This window comes from Mesocricetus auratus, unplaced genomic scaffold, assembly GCF_017639785.1.
Source record: "Mesocricetus auratus isolate SY011 unplaced genomic scaffold, BCM_Maur_2.0 Super-Scaffold_100010, whole genome shotgun sequence".
Taxonomy (NCBI): Eukaryota; Metazoa; Chordata; class Mammalia; order Rodentia; family Cricetidae; genus Mesocricetus; species Mesocricetus auratus.
Window position 1 is genome coordinate 65,171,492 of NW_024429194.1, and position 17,718 is coordinate 65,189,209.

The window sequence follows — 17,718 nt, forward strand, 5'->3', positions numbered from 1 at the left end:
AAAGAGGAAGATAAGGATAGGTAAGTGAGGAGAGTTTAAGACAGAGCGACAGGGAAAGTCCCTCCAGGGATGGCAGGGGGCTAGGTGAGGCCAGAACCACAGCGCTCAGACAGACAGACGTCTCAGGCAGAGACAGGCATCCTAGCATTCCTAGGCGCGCAAGAATCCGGTTTACACCTGGGCCCGGACCCTGGGCCCCGCCCACCGCCTATGGGGGCGGGGAACCTTAGCTTCATTAGCCTATCACTACTGCGGAGGCCGAGCCAGGCTCCTCTTCATTGGTGGGCGGCGCAGAAACGTCACCCTCAGCGCCACGATTGGTCGGGCCGGGCCGAGTTTGCGTGTCGAAGCCGCGCCGAACTTTCTGCGTCCACGTCTCTAGGAGGTCACCGCGGCTGCAGAGGGCGTAGGGACCGCTCCGCAGAAACCTGGCTTTTTTGTTCGGAGGGTGGAGGACCGGGAGGACAGGTGACCGGAAGTGATCTGACTGACCGGAAGCGAGGCCTGAGGGGAAAGTGCGAATCCCCGGGAGGGAGGAGCTTTCAGGGGAAGGGGGCGGAGGGGAAACTGCGAGCGGCTGGCGTGCTGCGCTTGTTTGCTTTGAGGCTGTGTGCAGGGCGCTGGGAGGGCTGGAGAGCATCCTAGTCCCAGGCTCTGAGCTCTGGCACGTCCCGAGAGCGCCCGGGGCACCGGAGGAGGAGCTGAGGTGCAGCCAGCAGGTCAGGCACGGGACTCTGGTGCGCTGCGCGAGGGAGCTTGGTGTGTAGTCCACGACTGCTGTGGTGTCCCTGCCGGGTAGAGTTTACCCTCCGTGCCTTCGTACAGGGCCAGGAAGGAGTCGGTATGGCCTGGGCTCTGAAGCTGCCGCTGGCGGATGAAGTGATCGAGTCCGGGCTGGTGCAGGACTTCGATGCTAGCCTGTCCGGCATTGGCCAGGAACTGGGTGCTGGTGCTTATAGCATGAGGTGAGTGATGTTTTCCTCAGACCTCACCTTCTGAATAACAAAGGCAGGGTCTTGAAAGTGGGGAGGGCTGGTGTACAGAGTTTTAAAAGCTGCCTGCAGCAGGATGGTGTGGGAGAATTGGAAAAAGATTGTAGAAGTGTCAACTCTGCAGGTCCCTTGGAAAGAGACGGAATGGCCCTTGATTAGCATCCATGAGGTGTGGGAGACTTGGGCCCTGGCTCTATATGTCTATGATGTGGGTATGCCTGGATTCGTGTGAGGAAGGGTTACATTGAGCAAGTGAGAGATGTCTAAGCTTTTGGAGAGTTGGGATCTGTGGCTTAAGTTGACTACTTGGGCAAGAAGTCCACACAAGTTTGTCTCTTACGACAAATTTGTTTGAAGGCTTCTCTTTCCAGGGTTTCTTTCTGTCTGTGAAAACTTGAGCTGAGAAGTTTTTTAAAAAGTGACAAAGAAAGCCATGTATACTGATGCAGGTTTTAAATAGCAGCACCCGGCACTCAGGGAATCAGGTATTCAAAGTCATCCTTGGCTACACAGCAAGGTCAGCATGGACTACATGAGATCCTGTCTCAAAAAAAAAAAGTGGCAAAGATAACTTCCAAATGTTTCTGGGTACCTGTGTATTGAGCTAATTGTCAGGGGAGATGGGTGGAGGACATGCTCCACATTGCTGGGAGCAGTTCGAGTTTTCTTCCCCTTAGGAATCGCTGCTTAGGTAAAGCTGGGTTCTTGACTGTGTCACAGAAAAATAATTCTGGCTGTTATGAAGTAGAGTTGGGGTTTATTAGCATGTTTTAAAACATTGATTTAAGGCTGGGGACTAAAGGAAAGTGAGGAGCTCAGGGAAGAAAGACACACCTGAGATTAGTGTCCAGGCTGCTCAAAGGGGTCAAAACTGTCTGTACAGTGACCATATTTAGTGGGCTTTGGTGGTGCCTGAGTTATACTTAACAGGATCTCTAAGAAATTTAGCAGATTGTGAATCACGCATGGGATTACCCTAGTTCTCAAAGGTTGCTCAAGAAGTTAAGATGTTTTCCTATAAACAAAAATTTAGCCTTGTTTTGAGGATCCCCAGAAAATATCTGGGAAAGGAGTAAGGCTATATTTGAAGGTACTGCAAGCATAAGTCTTAAACATGGTTCACTACTATTTTAACATTCTTTTCTTTATAAAAGGAATATTATTTCTATGTTAATTACATTCTTTTCATATAAAAAGAATATTTCTATGTTGGTTATCTTCACACCAAAAGCTTACTTGTGTTGGAAACTCCTCCTCCTATTTACTTGTATATGTGTGTGTGTGTGAGAGAGAGAGAGAGAGAGAGAGAGAGAGAGAGAGAGAGAGAGAGAGAGAGAGAGAGAGAGAGAGAGAGAGAGAGAGAGAGTGTGCATGTCCTGGCACCTGTGGAGGTCAGGGGACAACTTTCAGGAATTGGTTCTGGTCTTCCACTATGTGGACTCCAGGATGGAACTCAGGTCCTTAGACTTAGTGGCAAGGGCCGTGACTTATTGACTAATCGATTCTCAGTTCCAGAGGCTTTAACCACTGAGACTCTAAGACTTTTTTTTTTTTTTTTTTTTTTTTGGTTTTTTGAGACAGGGTTTCTCTGTGGCTTTGGAGGCTGTCCTGGAACTCACTTTGTAAACCAGGCTGGCCTCGAACTCACAGAGATCCACCTGCCTCTGCCTCCCGAGTGCTGGGTTAAAGGTGTGCGCCACCAACGCCCGGCAACTCTAAGACTTTTGTTTGCTTTGTTTTTCAAGATAGGGTTTCCCTGAGTAGCTTTGGAGCCTGTCCTGGAACTCACTTTGTAGGCCAGGCTGGTCTCAAACTCACCAGCCTGTCTCTGGTGGGATTAAAGGTGTGCACCACCGCCACTGCCACCGCCACCGCCGCCCCGTTCCCTCTGAGATTTTTAAGGCAAAAAAATCTGTTTTCTAGAACTAATTTGGTGTTGGATAGAGTTGCAGACCTACCTATTCAGGGATCAAAAGTCTCAACCTGTCCAACCTAAGAAGGTTCAAGCTTGGAGACATTTTATGGAAATCTGGAATAGAGGGTGGTGTTTCTTGGGTCATCAGACCACATAGCAATACAGCCAATACAATATAAGAGCACACACGTGCATGTTTGAGAACACACACACACACACACACACACACACACACACACAAAATCTTTAAGGTTTATCTTTTATGAGTACCTTTTTTTGTTGTTGTTTTTTTGTTTTACGAGACAGGGTTTCTCTGTATTGTTTTGGCGGCTGTCAGTCTAGCCCGGCCTCGAACTCACAGAGATCTGCCTGCCTCTGCCTCCTGAGTGCTCGGCGAGTACCTCTTTTTTTTTTTTTAAAAAGTTAGACTTTCTGAAACGTGCTTAAACTTGTTTTTGTTCTGATTTTCTTCTATTTCCATTTTTGAAAAATCTTTAGGACCACTATACTACTATCTAAAATCCCTTTTCTGGCTGGGGAGATGCCCAGTGGTTTCTGCTTTATGAGCATGTGCTGCACAGGAACATCTGAGTTTGAATCCCCAATACTCACATGAAAAAGCCGGGTGCAGCTGCCCCACTGCACTCCCTGCCCCAGGGCTGCTAGACCTTACTGACTAGCATGCCTGGGTGAATGCATGTAGAGGCCAGAGGCTGATGACCAATATCTTCCTCATGGAAGTCAGAGGGTGTGGGGTCCCCTGGAACTGGAGTTACAGATGAGTATGAGCCACCAGGCAGGTGCTGGAAAGTGAACCCAGGTCCACTGGAAGGACAGCCAGTGCTCTTAACCATTGAGCCATCTCTCCAGCCCCAGTTGATTGTTGTTTTTACTGTGCAGAAGCTTCTTAGTTTTTGTTTTTGTTTGTTTGTTGGTATTTATTTATTTATTTATTTTTTGGTTTTACAAGACAGGGTTTCTCTGTATTGTTTTGGAGGCTGTTGGACCAGCCAGGCCTCGAACTCACAGAGATCAGCCTGCCTCTGCCTCCCGAGTGCTGGGATTAAAGGCATGCACCACCAACGCCTGTCCTTTTGTTTTGTTTTTTTGAGACAGGGTTTCTTTGTAGCTTTGAAGGCTGTCTTGGAGCTTGCTCAGTAGACCAGGCTGGCCTAGAACTCACAGAGTTCCACCTGTGTCTGCCTCCTGAGTGCTAGGATTAAAAGTGTGCACTACCACCGCCTGGCAGCTTCTTAGTTTTATGAAATCCGGTTGTCAATTGTCCTTAATTCTTAGGCAGATGGGTCCTATTCAGGAAGTCATTTCCTATACCTTTATCATGTAGGTATATGATTTATTTTATTCTAGTAGTTTCAGTGTTTCATGTGTAGATTTTTCATCCAGTTGAAGTGAGTTTTTGTGAAAGGTGATGGATACAAGTATAATCTCATTCTGCTTTAGAACAGCCAGTTTTCTCAACACCATTTGTTGAAGATACTTTCTTATTTTTAGCATAATTGTCTAATAAAGTAGTTGATGCATGTTTGCTTATGTTTGGGTCTTCAGTTTTATTCCATTGGTCTATGTGTCTGTTTTTGAGCCAGTGCTATTTTTTTTTTTTATTACTATGACTCTGTAATATGTCTTAAGATCTGGAATTGTAATCCCTTAAGCATTGTTTTTATGTTCAGGATTGTTTTGGCTATTCTGGGTCTTCTGTGGTTCCATATGAATTTTATGATTTTTTTTTCTTTTCTATTTCTGTGAAGAATGAGATGGGGATTTTGGTTGGGATTGCATTGAAGCTGTACATAGCTTTTGGTAAAATGGTCATTTTCACAATGTTGATTCTACCAATCTATGAGCATGGGATGTCTTCCCATTTTCTTCAGAGGTTTAAAGTTTTCATTGTAGAGGTCCTTCATTTCTTTATTAGGCTTATTCCTAGATGTTTTGTTTTCTTCGTGGCTGTTGTGATTGGGAATATATCCATGATCTTCTCTCCATGTGTGGTGTTGGTGTATAGAGAAGCTATTGATTTGTGCAAGTTGATTCTGCATCCTGCTACAGTCCTGAATTTGTTTATTGTTTCTAGAAGTTCTGGTAGAGTTTTTGGGATCTCTAAGGTACCTGCAAGGAGGGATAGTTGACTGCTTCTTTCCCTATTTGTATCCTTTAATTCCTTCTCTAGCCTTATTGCTCCAGCTAGAACCTTCAACATAATGTTGAAAAACAATGGGAATAGTGGATATCTGTCTTAAGCTTTTCTCCATTTAGGATATTGGTTCTCAACCTGTGGGTCAGACTTCCTTGGGGTTGCATATCAAGTATTTACATTACAATTCATAATAGTAGAAAAATTATAGGTATGAAGTAGCTATGGAATAATGTTGTGGTTGGGGTCACCACAACATGAGGAACTGTATTAAAGGTTTGCAGTGTTAGGAGGTTTGAGAACCACTGGCTGGGGATGGTGTTGGCTGTAGGCTCCTTGTGTATAGCTTTTATTATGTTGAAGTATGTTCCTTCTAGCCCCACATTCTCTAGAACTTTTATCATCAAGGTATGCTGATAATAAAAGGCTTTTTCTGCATTTGTTGGAATGATTATGTGATTTTTTTGGGGTCTTTGAATGTGGTTTATTGCATTTATTAACTTGCGTATGTTCCCTGCATTTCAGGTACAAAGCCTACTTAGTCATGGTGTATAATTTTTTAGATGTATTTGTATATTCTGCTTGGAAGTATTTCATTGTGTATTTTTGAGTCTGTGTTTATTAGAGATATTGGCCTATAGTTTTCTTTTTTCTGTTGTGTCTTTCCCTGCTTTAGGATTAGATTGATACAGTAGGAGTTTGGGAGTGCTCCTTCTGTTTCCTTCTCTTCTCTTTATTTTAATAGTTTAAGAAGGACTGACTGTAGATCTTTGACTATCTGGTAGAATTCTGTTATGAATTCCTCTGACCCTGAACTTTTTTTCTTCTTCTTTTAGCTGGAAGGTTTTTAGTATTTCAATCTCCTCATTTGTTATGGGGACTTCTTGGTTTCATTTTGGTGGTTTGGGGGGGAAATCTAAAAATTCATTTCTTTTAAGTTTTCCTGCTTCATGGAGTACAAGTTTTAAAAACACTCCTGTAAAGTATTGTGAATTTCTTTGATGTCTATTGTAATGTTTTCCTGTTTATTTCTGACTCTTAATTTGGGTCTTCTCTCTTTTGTTCAGTTGGGTCCAGGGTCTGCCAATTTGGTTTATTTTCTCAAAGAAACAGCTCTAAGAATTGTTGATTCTTTGTATTGTTTTCTTTGTTTCTGTTTTGTTGATTTCTGCTCTGATAGTATTTTTTGCCACATACTGGGTTTGGATTTGTTTTGTTCTTGTTTTTTCCAGCTTTTTGAATTGCATCATTAAGCCATTTATTTGTGTTCCTTCTGATTTTTTAATGTAGGCATGTAGAACTATGATTTCTCATGTGGGACTGCCTTCAGGGCATCTTTGTTCCATTTTCATTTTCATTTAGTTCCAGGAAGTTTTTTTCTTTCTTGATTTCTTCTTTGACCTACTAATAATATAGTAGTGAGTTGTTTAATCTCCATTAATTTGCATATTTGCTAGAGGATTTTTGGGTTTCTTTTTGGTTTTGCTGACAATTTTAAGTTTATCGCATTTTGAATTTGGAAACATTTGCTTTGTGTTCCAGGATGTGGTCTATTTTAGAAAAGCTTCCATGTGCTGTTGTATTCTCTAGTGTTTGATAAACTGTCTTACAGATCTCTGTTAAGTTCATTTGATGCCTGATGCCAGTTATTTCTGGTGTTTCTTCTCTCTTTTTTGTCCAAATGACCTGTCTGTTGGAGAAAGTTGAGTATTGAAATCAGCTATTAATGGATTGATGTTAATCTATGGCTTTAATTCCAGTAGAACATTTTTAATGAGATTAGGTGCACCAGCGTTTGGTGCACATGTGTTTAGGATAGTAATGTCTTTTTGGTTAACTGTCCTTTGATTGGAATGAAGTGTCCCTCTTACTTTTAGGCTGAAGTCTGTTTTGTCAGATAATTGGATAGCAACATCTGCTCGCTTCCTGATCCCGTTTGATTAGAGTACTTTTGCCCATCCTTTTACACTTAGGCAGTATCTATCTTCAAAACTAAAATGTGTTTTTTGTAGGCAGCATATAGATAAAATGTGTTTCTTGACCCATTCAGTCAGTCTGTGTCTTTTGATTGGGGAATGGAGGCCATTGATATTTAAAGTTGTTATTGAAATGGGTGTGTTAATTGGTCATTGTGTTGTCAATTTTTGGTTTTGTTTGTGTTCCCAGTGGTATTTGTGTTTTAATAATTATGGTTTTTGTATTTCTTTCCACAGTTTCCCAGCTATGCTATTCCTCTCTTCAGCCTGAAATAACGTTTTCTTCTATTTTATTTAACTTTGGTTTGTTGGGTATAATTTTTTTAGGCTGTTTATATCATGGAAAGTTTTTCTCCTTCAGACATGGCTGATAGTTTTGCTAGGTATATTATTCTGCGATGGCATCATAGCCTTTTAGGACTTGGGATGCATTTTTTAACATTTTTTAATTTTTAATTTTTTTTTTTTTTGGTTTTTCGAGACAGGGTTCCTTTGTATTGTTTTGGAGGCTGTCCTGGAACTGGAACTCGCTTTGTAGACCAGGCTGGTTTCAAACTCACAGAGATCCTCCTGCCTCTGCCTCCCTAGTGCTGGGATTAAAGGCATGTGCCACCAATGCCCAGCAACTTGGGATGCATTGTTCTAGGCTCTGCTGGCTTTCAAAGTTTCCACTAAGAAATCTGCTGTTATTCTGATGGGTTTTCCTTCATATGTAACTTGCATTTTTTCCCTTGTGCTTTTCAATACGCTATCTTTCTTATGTATACTCAGTGTTTTAGCTATGATATGCTGTAGGGATTTTCTTTTCTGATCTTTTCTGTTTGATGTTCTGTGTGCTTCTTGTCATATGGGTGTGTCTTTCCTTAGTTTGAGGAAGTTTTCTTCTATGATCTTGTTCAAAATCTTGTCTGTGCCATTGACTTGGGATTCTTCTCCCCTATCTTTGACTATAATTCAAACTTTTAAAAAAATTTTTGTTTTAAACATGGTCCCATGTTTCTTATCTATTTCTTTCCTGGTAGGTTCTGGAGAAAAGATACTGACTTGATCTTTCATAGTGTTTTTATTCCTGTGTTGAGATCTGGGCATGTGAACTTCCTTTGTTAGTTCATGCTGATGGAGGACATGGGGAGTCTGGGTATGGAGAGCTTATATTTTGATGCTCTAGTATGAGGTAGAGAGAGAAAGAGAGAGAGAGAGAGAGAGAGAGAGAGAGAGAGAGAGAGAGAGAGAGAGAGAGAGAAGGAGGGAGAGAGGGAGGGAGAGAGGGAAGGAGGGAGGGGAGTGGGGGAAGGGATGGAGTGGAGTAGAGTGGAGGCTTTTGAAACCTTAAGGCCTACTCCCCAATGATAGACTCCTCCAACAAGACTGAACCTAATATTTTCCAAATAACTTCACCAGCTGGAGACCAGGTAGGAGTCTATGCGGGCCATTCATTCTCATTCAAACCACTCCACACAAAACACTCTGAGCACATGTTAACATTCAGTGGTGCCAGTTTGACTGTCCACACATGGAAGATAACACTCTGGAAGCTGTAGACTACCAAAAAACTGAGGACATTCATACCTACAGAAATTTATTTCACGTGGCATTGTGACACAGCATTGCTTCCTGCAAAGGTAATACATGTACACCTGTAAAACTAGTGCTTGGGAGTTAGAGGCAGGAGTTTAAGGTCCCCTTCAACTACCCAGCAAGCTTGAGGCCAGCCGGGAGACCTCAAATACTCAAAACTGACAAAAATCTTGACGGTTTTCTCATGTTAGCCCCTTTCAGATCCCTCTTTCCACACTGAATATGAGCATGTGAACCGAACAAAGAGCAGTATGCTAGGTCTAGCATAGGAGCTCACCCTTAAGGAAAGTTCTCTTCACCTGCATTGTGGGGAACCCTGAGCTGCCAGGAAGAAATCTGACGATATTATTGGAACAACCATATAAATGGTTCAGTGGACAGAGAGACCTTAAGACTGCGTAGAGAGGTCCAGCCAACTGAGTATCCTGGCAAAGCCCAGCATTGTTTGTGAGTTAGCCATCGTGGATGCTCTAGTGTAGGGCCCAGATGGTTGCAGCTTAGCTGACACTCAGGAAGTAGATGATTAATTCAGGTAACTCATAAACTCATAAGAAGTCATAAATTATTTCTTAAGCCACTATGTGTTAGTAATATTTTGTTATTCATTAAGATAGCAAGGTAGCTTCTACAGAATTCTTTGCTCCCAACAAAAATTAGCAGTGGTGATGAATGAATATACAATGGAAGATACTAAGTTTTACACACACACACACACACACACACACACACACACACACACACACACAGAGAGAGAGAGAGAGAGAGAGAGAGAGAGAGAGAGAGAGAGAGAGGAGAGGACACAGTATATTTTTAAAGTGCTTATGTTATTTAAAGAAATAAAATACATAGCCATTTCAGAATATATTATAACAATTAAGCTTATATTACTGACTAAATATTAATGTGTTGTTTTTGTAAGACATGGTCTCTTTATATAAGTCAAGCTTATCTCAATCTGTAACCTTTCTCGGTTTCCCCTGAATACTGTGCTTTAATGCACAGCTTTAATGCCTGACATACATTATCTCCTCTTTCATTTTGGTTTTTAGTTTTTTTGAGACAAGGTCTTAGGGAATCTAAGCCACCTATGGAAGCCCAGCTTCAGACTTGCTGTGTAGTTAAGTCTGTGTTTGAACTGATTCTCGTGCCCCATCTGCCTAGTGTTGGCATTATAGATGTGAGCCCTTATGCCCTGCTTATCTTTAAAAAAATACAAGTTATGCCATGAAACAAACTATATTGCCAATAAAATATATTTATTTTCCCTCTCTAAAGAAGTAGTTTTATCCTGACCTGGTAGCACACGCCTTTAATCCCAGCACTTGGGAAGTAGAGGCAGGCAGATATCTGTGAGTTTGAGGCCAGCCTGGTCTACAAAGTGAGTTCCAGGACAGCCAGGATTATACAGTGAAACTCTGTCTTGAAAAAACAAAACAAAAAAGTCTTAAGGATTTTGAGCGGTATGACAGGTATCCTTAATTATCTCTTATTCATTTTGCCTATCAATTGTTTTTCTTCTATAAAAGTGATTTTTCTTGACAGAAAACATAGAAAAAAACAGGAATGGAGAGGTCCTCCTGTCTGCTTCATATTCATTAGTAATTCTATCAAAGAGTGACTCAGACATCATGTGTTTCAGCTTCAGCTCCTTCAGAGATACGTGTGTGTGTGTGTGTGTGTGTGTGTGCGTGTGAATATATATTCTACATACTTTTTCAGTACCATTGTTGCTTACAGAAAATTTCCCTTTTTGTATGTTATGCAGATCTGTCTCATTCATAGTTGATTAATGAGTGCTGTGTCTGGTTTTTAACCTTCCTCTGTCTTTGTCTAAGATAATGTGCACCCACAGTATTTCATTCTAAGTGAGGCTAAAAAAAATTAGCAGGTTGAAGTTCACAGTGATTTACTGTACCATGTAAATCTCTGACTTCTTGAGGACTAGCTGTTGTTAGCCTTGCTCAGGTAAGTCATCATGCCTGTCCCTCTTAATTCTCTGGGCTGTTTCTAGAAGAGAGAGTCTTCACAGCTGGTAGGCCTGAGGGGGAAGGTTAAACCATAGTTACAAATTAGGGGAGACCAGTCATGGGCTGCCTTAGAACAAAAGGGTAGTGTGTACCTCAGCAGACTGAGCACCCACAGCTCTCTTAGAGTCCTAGTTTACAGTCACTCCTGATGCTGCCATTGGTCTGTCTAACACTGATGCTTTCTGTTCTCTGGTGTGGAGAATGCAAGTGTTAACACACAGCTTTGCAGTTTAGTTTTCCAAGGCAGGGTCTCTTGTATGTCATACTGGCCATGAGGATGATCTGAACTACTATTTTGTAATTTATTTATTTGTGTGTGTGTGTGTGTATTTGATGACAAGTGCTTTTATCTGCTGAGCCATTTCACTAGTCTGACCTGAACTTCTGCCTTTACCTCCCAAATGTAGGGTTGTAGGAATGTTCTGCCGTGCCTAGTTAATGCGAAGTATAAACACAGGGTCTTGTGCTTGCGAGACAAGCACTCTACCAACTGACCTACATCTCCAGCACTCAATTTAGCCTTTTAACAACTGAACTTTCTATACCTTTATGTTTGGTTAAAGATATGCCTAATTGACTAGGCATGGTGGCAGACACCTCTAATCTTAGCACTCAGGAGGGAAAGGCAGGTGGATCTCTGTGAGTTCCATGATTCTGCAGAATTGAGAAAGAAGTATAAAACCTCATCAGTAATTACTAAACACATATGTCTTAGGGTTTCTATTGCTGTGAAGAGACACCATGGCCATGACAACTCTTTTTATAAAGGAAACATTTAATTAGGGTGGCTCACTTGCAAGTTGAGAAGTTCAGTCCATTATCATCATGGTGGAGAGCATGGCAGCATTCAGGCAGATGTGGTACTGGAGAAGTAGCTGGGAGCCCTACATCTTGCAGTCAACAGGAAATGATCTGAGACACTGGGTGGTATCCTGAGCATAGGAAGCCTCATAGCCGACTTCCACAGTGACACACTTCCTCCACCAAGGCCATACCCAACAAAGCCGAATCTCCTAATAGTACCACTCCCTATGAGATTATGGGGGGCCAATTACATTCAAACCATTACAACATAGAAGTCATTCCTTTACATAGTTTCATTGAAATGAGGTAAATGAATAAAGCAATCTGATAATGTAATAAAATGCTTACTTACACATTGACAGAAACTATGGAGAGTCTACCAGATGGGTTTTCCTAATTTGTAGTTAACTTACCCTTGAGAACAGAGCAGACTTTCCCTTTGCATTAGCATATATTAATTATACATAATAATGGATTTCCTTATGACATGCTCATTTTGATAATTTTCACCCTGTATTACTCTCTCTTGTATTCCCACTCCCACTGAGCCTCTTCCTCCTTCCAACTAGTCCTACTTCCATGTGAGTGTGTGACAAGAGCTAGGTGTCTTAGTTAGGGTTACTATTGCTATGATGAGACACCATGACCAAAACAACCTGGGGAGGAAAGAATTTATTTGGTTTACACTTCTACATCAAAGGAAGTCAGGACAGGAACTCAAGCTGGGCGGGCGCTGATGCAGAGGAGTGCTACTTACTGGCTTGCTCTCCCTGTCTTGTTCAGTCTGCTTTCTTACAGAACCCAGGACCACCAGCCCAGGGATGGCCCCCACCTACAATGGGCTGGGTCCTCCCACATTAATCACTAATTGAGAATTCCATAGAGACTTTCCTATAGACTTTTTCTCAGCTGAGGTTCCCTCTACCTCTGATGATTCTGGCTTGTGTCAAGTTGCCATAAAACTAGTCAGGCTTTTATATTTCCAAATTGGTTTTATTTTGAATATGTTTTGTATAAGAGCATTGGCTGCTCTTTCAGAGTTCCTGAGTTCAATACCCAGCACCTACATGGTAACTTACAGCCATCTGTACTGGGATCTGATGATCCCTTCTGGCAGACAGGCATACATGCAGACACAGCACTCATACCTAAAAAATAAAATATAAATAAAGATTAGAATAAGAATAAGTAGGGGCCTTGAACTGTGTTTACCAGGAGTCTTTAGTCTGCATCTCTAGAATTGTGAAACTGTATGTTCTTTTGCTCTAGCAGTAAAGAAAATGTAGTATAGCAAAAACATAAATAATTCTAGATTGTAAAATCTCTGTTGAAGGGCTTGTAGGATTGCTCAGTAGGTACAGACACTCATTGCTAAGTTGGATAACCTGAGTTCTGTCTCTGGAAACCATGTGATGGATGGAGAGAACAGACTCCAGAAAGTTGTCCTCCCGTGTGTGTGTGTGTGTGTGTGTGTGTGTGTGTGTCTGTGTGTGTGTGTGTCTGTGTGTGTGTGTGTCTGTGTGTGTGTGTGTAAATGTAGACGTATTTGGGGTATCTACTGATTTGGAAATGTTAGAATCTCAACCTTAAATGACAGATAATGGCTTAGTCACGGAGACTTTAGTGGGATACCCCACGGTGTGGACCAGGACCTGTTGCTGTTTGTTAACTTACCTAGGCACTGAGCTTTGAGATGGAAGACACCAACCTACATTAGTGTGAGTGGAGTAGTTGCTATGTCAAAATCCAACTTCCTGGTAATCTTCACTAATGGTTCATAGAAATCAGCAGAGGTGACATTTGTCACAGTAAAGTCTCCCAAAGCCTAACACTTTCTCACTTTGCTTTGTTTTACAGTGTTTGTTGTAGCTGGTCTTAAGAATTACGACAATTCTTTTCTAGAAAACTCCATACTTCTGTGGTTTGAAATAGTCTCAAGGAAACAAAAGTATTTTTCTTTGACTGTTATACCTAGAAAGGATAGATTTCCCTCTTTTTGTTCATTCTTATTAGGTCTAATATAGCCCAGACTGTCTGTCTTTGAATTCTTGATCCTCCTCCTTTAGCCTTCTTAGTGCTGAATTAGAGGTGTGTACCAATACACTAGGCTTTCTCCACTCTTTTTTTTTAAGACAAATCTTATGCATTTATTTTTTATTTTATATGTATGAGTGTTTTGTCTGTGTATATGTATGCCCTGTGTACGTTCCTGGTGCCTGTGGAGGTCAGAAGAGTGTTGAATCCCCAGAACTGTAGTTACAAATGGTTGGTATTTTAAACCACTGAGTTTTCTCTCCAGCCTCACTTTGCCCCTCTTTTATTTTTCAAATAATTTATGTATTTTATGTGCATTGGTGTCTGTGTGAAGGTGTCAAATCCTCTGCAATTGGAGTTACAGACAGTTTTGAGCTGCCATGTGGGTGCTGGGGACTGAATGTGTGTCCCCTGGAAGAATACCCAATGCTCTTAACTGCCAAGTCATCTGTAGCCCTCCACTTTCCCCCTCTTAACTGCCCCCATTTGAACAGAATACATACAATACAGGCCTGAAGAGGAGGAGAGCACCTTCCATGTCTGGTCTTTTCAGCAGGTTTTTTTTTTTTTTTTTTGTAGCTACTAACAACTTTCATAAAAACTGATGTGCAGTCTGGGTTTAGTGACACGTGACTCTGGTCCCAGCTCTTGGAGGTGGAGAAAGAGGATCTCTAGTTTAGGGCCAGTTTGGGTTACATAGGGGATTATGTCTTTAGACTTAGTTCTCTGAGTATGGGGATTGCACATGTACTACCAAATCCAGCACATGTGGATCTGACATTTTTGTTTTGTTGTTTTTCTTCTGTGGTACCAGTGGTGGGGGGTTGAGGTGGGGAGGTCAAGTCAGAGCTTCATATATGCTCTGCTCTGCAAGTTGTATCTCCAGCTGTGTCTTTTCCTCTTAAACTGGGCATGGTCATGTGCCTGCCTGTGACCCCAGGGCTGTGTGAGGGATGGAGACAGGATTGTTGGGCCTGGTAACCAGCAGCCTGACTAGGTTCATTGTGAAGTCCTATCTCAAAGGGATAAGTCTGAGAGTGAGAATGGTGAGATATACACCTGGAGCCCTCAGACACCAGCAGACGACGTCAGAGTCCTGGAGCTGAAGGTATTCCAGAGGGACAGTTTGATTCCCAGCATGTACATGGCTGCTCATAACCATCTGTAACCCCAGTTCCAGGGGATCTTACACCCTCTTCTGGCCTCCACAGACAACAAACATGCAATTGATGCACAGCATACATGTAGTCAAAACACCAATACACATAAAATAAACAAAACACCAGTACACATAAGATAAACAAAACACCAGTACACATAAAATAAACAAAACACCAGTACACATAAGATAAACAAAACACCAGTACACATAAAATAAACAAAACACCAGTACACATAAGATAAACAAAACACCAGTACACATAAGATAAACAAAACACCAGTACACATAAGATAAACAAAACACTAGTATACATAAGATAAACAAAACACCAGTACACATAAGATAAACAAAACACTAGTATACATAAGATAAACAAAACACCAGTACACATAAAATAAACAAAACAAAGCTGAGTTCTAGGTCATTCAGGATTGTCTTGGGAAATCAAAAACAAATAAAAAAAGCAGAAACAAATTGCTTAGGATCATGAGTTTATAAAGTTGTGTAGTTACTTTTTGAGACAAGTGTATCACTGAGTTGTTGCTTTAACAGTACCCAGTGCTGGGTAATGAATAAAAAGCCTTACTTAGTACACTGTTCTGGGATTGGCCAGCAGGGCATTGGCACCTGCTCAGCTCTGTTTAGGGCTACTTGTTGGATAGCGTCACGTGATAGGAACATGTGAAAGCTTGGTGAAAAATGTATTTTTGTTCTTTTGTTTTTTAGTAAATGAGAATCTTGGTATGTTTCCTAAGGTGGTCCCGAACTTATGGACTCAAGTCCTGCCTGATGCTTCCCTAAGACTGGGGTTACAAGCTTATATGGCTATGTCTAGTGAGAAAAATGCACTTAAAGGGGAGTTAGAGAAGGAGAGAAGGTCCCTTATTTAAAAAAAAAATACTGTCAGGAACTGTACACCACAGGACTTTACTTTTCTCTCAGGGTGCAGCTCCCTTAACCTTGTATTTGATTCATTTTTCAAAAATTCTGCTATCTAAATGTTGCCACAGTGAGGACCAAACACAGCTAAATCACTGCCCCCAAAGTCCTAGGTTTACATTTTGGAATTCTGGTTATTATTTTCAGTCTCTGTGAGTCCTGTAACACAGTCTTAAAATGTACATGTTAATGGAGAATATTGTCTTTGTCCAGGGATGTCACAAGTAACCTGTGCTGGTGCTTTGGACAAAGTTTCACCAAGTGAATAGTGTTTATGGCTTTTCTAGGACTTTTGCAGTTAACTTTTTAAAAATTAGTGAATCTGCTTTTGTACCGTATCAGATGTTAATAAAAGTCGTTTGTTTTATTTTAGTGATGTCCTTGCATTGCCCATTTTTAAGCAAGAAGAGTCAAGCTTGCCTCCTGACAATGAGAACGAAATCCTACCTTTTCAGTATGTTCTCTGCGCTGCCACCTCTCCTGCAGTGAAGCTCCACGATGAAACCTTGACATATCTCAATCAAGGTCAGATGCTTTCTCACCTTTGGTACACTGGAGACTGCTGGCCTTATGATGTGTGTAACTGTAGGTGCTTACATGACAGAGTCACACTAGAGCCTTCTGGGACAATGTGTCACTGACTCCATTGTCTGTCTGTCCATTTCCAATTCGTGATTCTTGGTTGTCCCCATTTGTATTACTCTACCCAGCTCTGCTATTTACCAGTTACATGGCCTTGGATAGGTTGCTTTGATTTTTTGTTTTGCTTTCCTTATCTGTAAAAGTGGGATTGACTATAACTTAGAAAGTTGTATCTATAACTTGTAATAGGATATGAAAGTGCTTAGCACAGTGTCTAACTTCTAGTTGGTACTAATAGTGTTATCGTGTATATTCAACAACTATATTCTTTCTTTCTGAGTCTAGATAAATGAGTTGTGATAGGTGTAATTTATAATTAATTTTCTTCTAGGACAGTCTTATGAAATCCGAATGCTTGACAATAGGAAACTTGGAGAACTTCCAGAAATCAATGGCAAGTTGGTAAAGGTAAAATAAGCAACCTGTTTTTCTGTGTAATAGCTTTTTACTGGTCCTTTTAGTTTTTTCTTTGTTTTTGTTTTTTTGGCAAAGTCTCATTATATACCCTAGGCTGGCCTTGAATTCTGAATCCTGCTCAGCTTAGTAGAGTGTAATGCTGGGATTCCAGGAATGCACCATCATTCATAGATGTTATTTTTTTCCTGTTTCATATTCATTGGATCCTTACAGGCAGGGCTTGATGATATCTTTTGTCTGCCACAGTTGGCTGACTGAGAGATAAACTGATGATCTTTGGGGTCAGATTAAGCCTTGCTGTTCACATGGAGCTTTTAATTAATTGTGGCTGTGTGTGTATACACATACCACAGTTTGAGTGTGGAGGTCAGAGGATTTCTTGAGGGAGTCAGTTTTCTTTCCTACCATGTGGATTCCAGGGACTGAATTCAAGGTTGTTGGTTTTACCTGCTAAACCATCTTTCTGGGCCTCACATGGGTTTCTCATAGTTGCAGAAGGCTTGCAAGTCCTTGTTCAGGAGAGGTTCCTAGTGGAGTCGTTTTTGGATGGTATAAATCAGCTTTTTAAGGATTTTAATTTTAATGATAATTTTGTGTGTGTGGTGCTGGGGATTGAAACCAGGGCCTACTGTATGTTGGACAGGTCTCTGCTACTGAGCTACACGCACCCCAGCTGTTCCTTAAGAGTTAGGTTTTGGCCAGGTGGTGGTAACACATGAGCCAACAGTGTTTCCAGCAGCATGAACAGGATATTGACTTCACTAAACTGAATGCATCATCTAGGACTGTCTACCCAGTGAAGGAGACCATGTCCATAAAATAAAAATTTATAACAAAACCAAAACCCTAATAGCTATTGTTTTCTTTGTCCACTGATGGTAAGGATTTGGAGAACTCACAGTACACTTGGTACAGGAGTTTTATCAGAAGCTGTAAAAGTGTGGGGACAGGACTGGCAGCTCCCTCCACAAAGTAAGGATAGCATAAGGAAAGCTGCTAGTGTTTATAGGTTATGTGTAGGATTAGCAGGTCGATCCTAGTATGTGTTTCATATATACCTGGGGGATTAGGCTGGAT

The 17,718-nt window shown here is 41.4% G+C and overlaps 1 protein-coding gene across 8 annotated transcripts in view; it reads left to right on the forward strand.

Moving 5' to 3' along the window:
* The first annotated feature begins 326 nt into the window (after window positions 1-326).
* Tfcp2 (transcription factor CP2) overlaps window positions 327-17,718 on the forward strand; it is a 51,980-nt gene continuing 34,588 nt past the window's right edge. For 3 of the 8 annotated variants that reach the window (XM_040753799.1, XM_040753800.1, XM_040753797.1), the window contains exons 1-3: window positions 553-965; window positions 15,956-16,107; window positions 16,556-16,632. In XM_040753799.1, the coding sequence (XP_040609733.1) occupies window positions 844-965; window positions 15,956-16,107; window positions 16,556-16,632 (351 nt within the window). In that variant the 5' untranslated portion in view covers window positions 553-843. Of the gene's footprint in view, window positions 516-551; window positions 966-15,955; window positions 16,108-16,555; window positions 16,633-17,718 lie in introns of those variants that run through there. The other 5 variants (XM_040753801.1, XM_040753798.1, XM_040753795.1 and 2 more) reach the window with 4 other exon arrangements.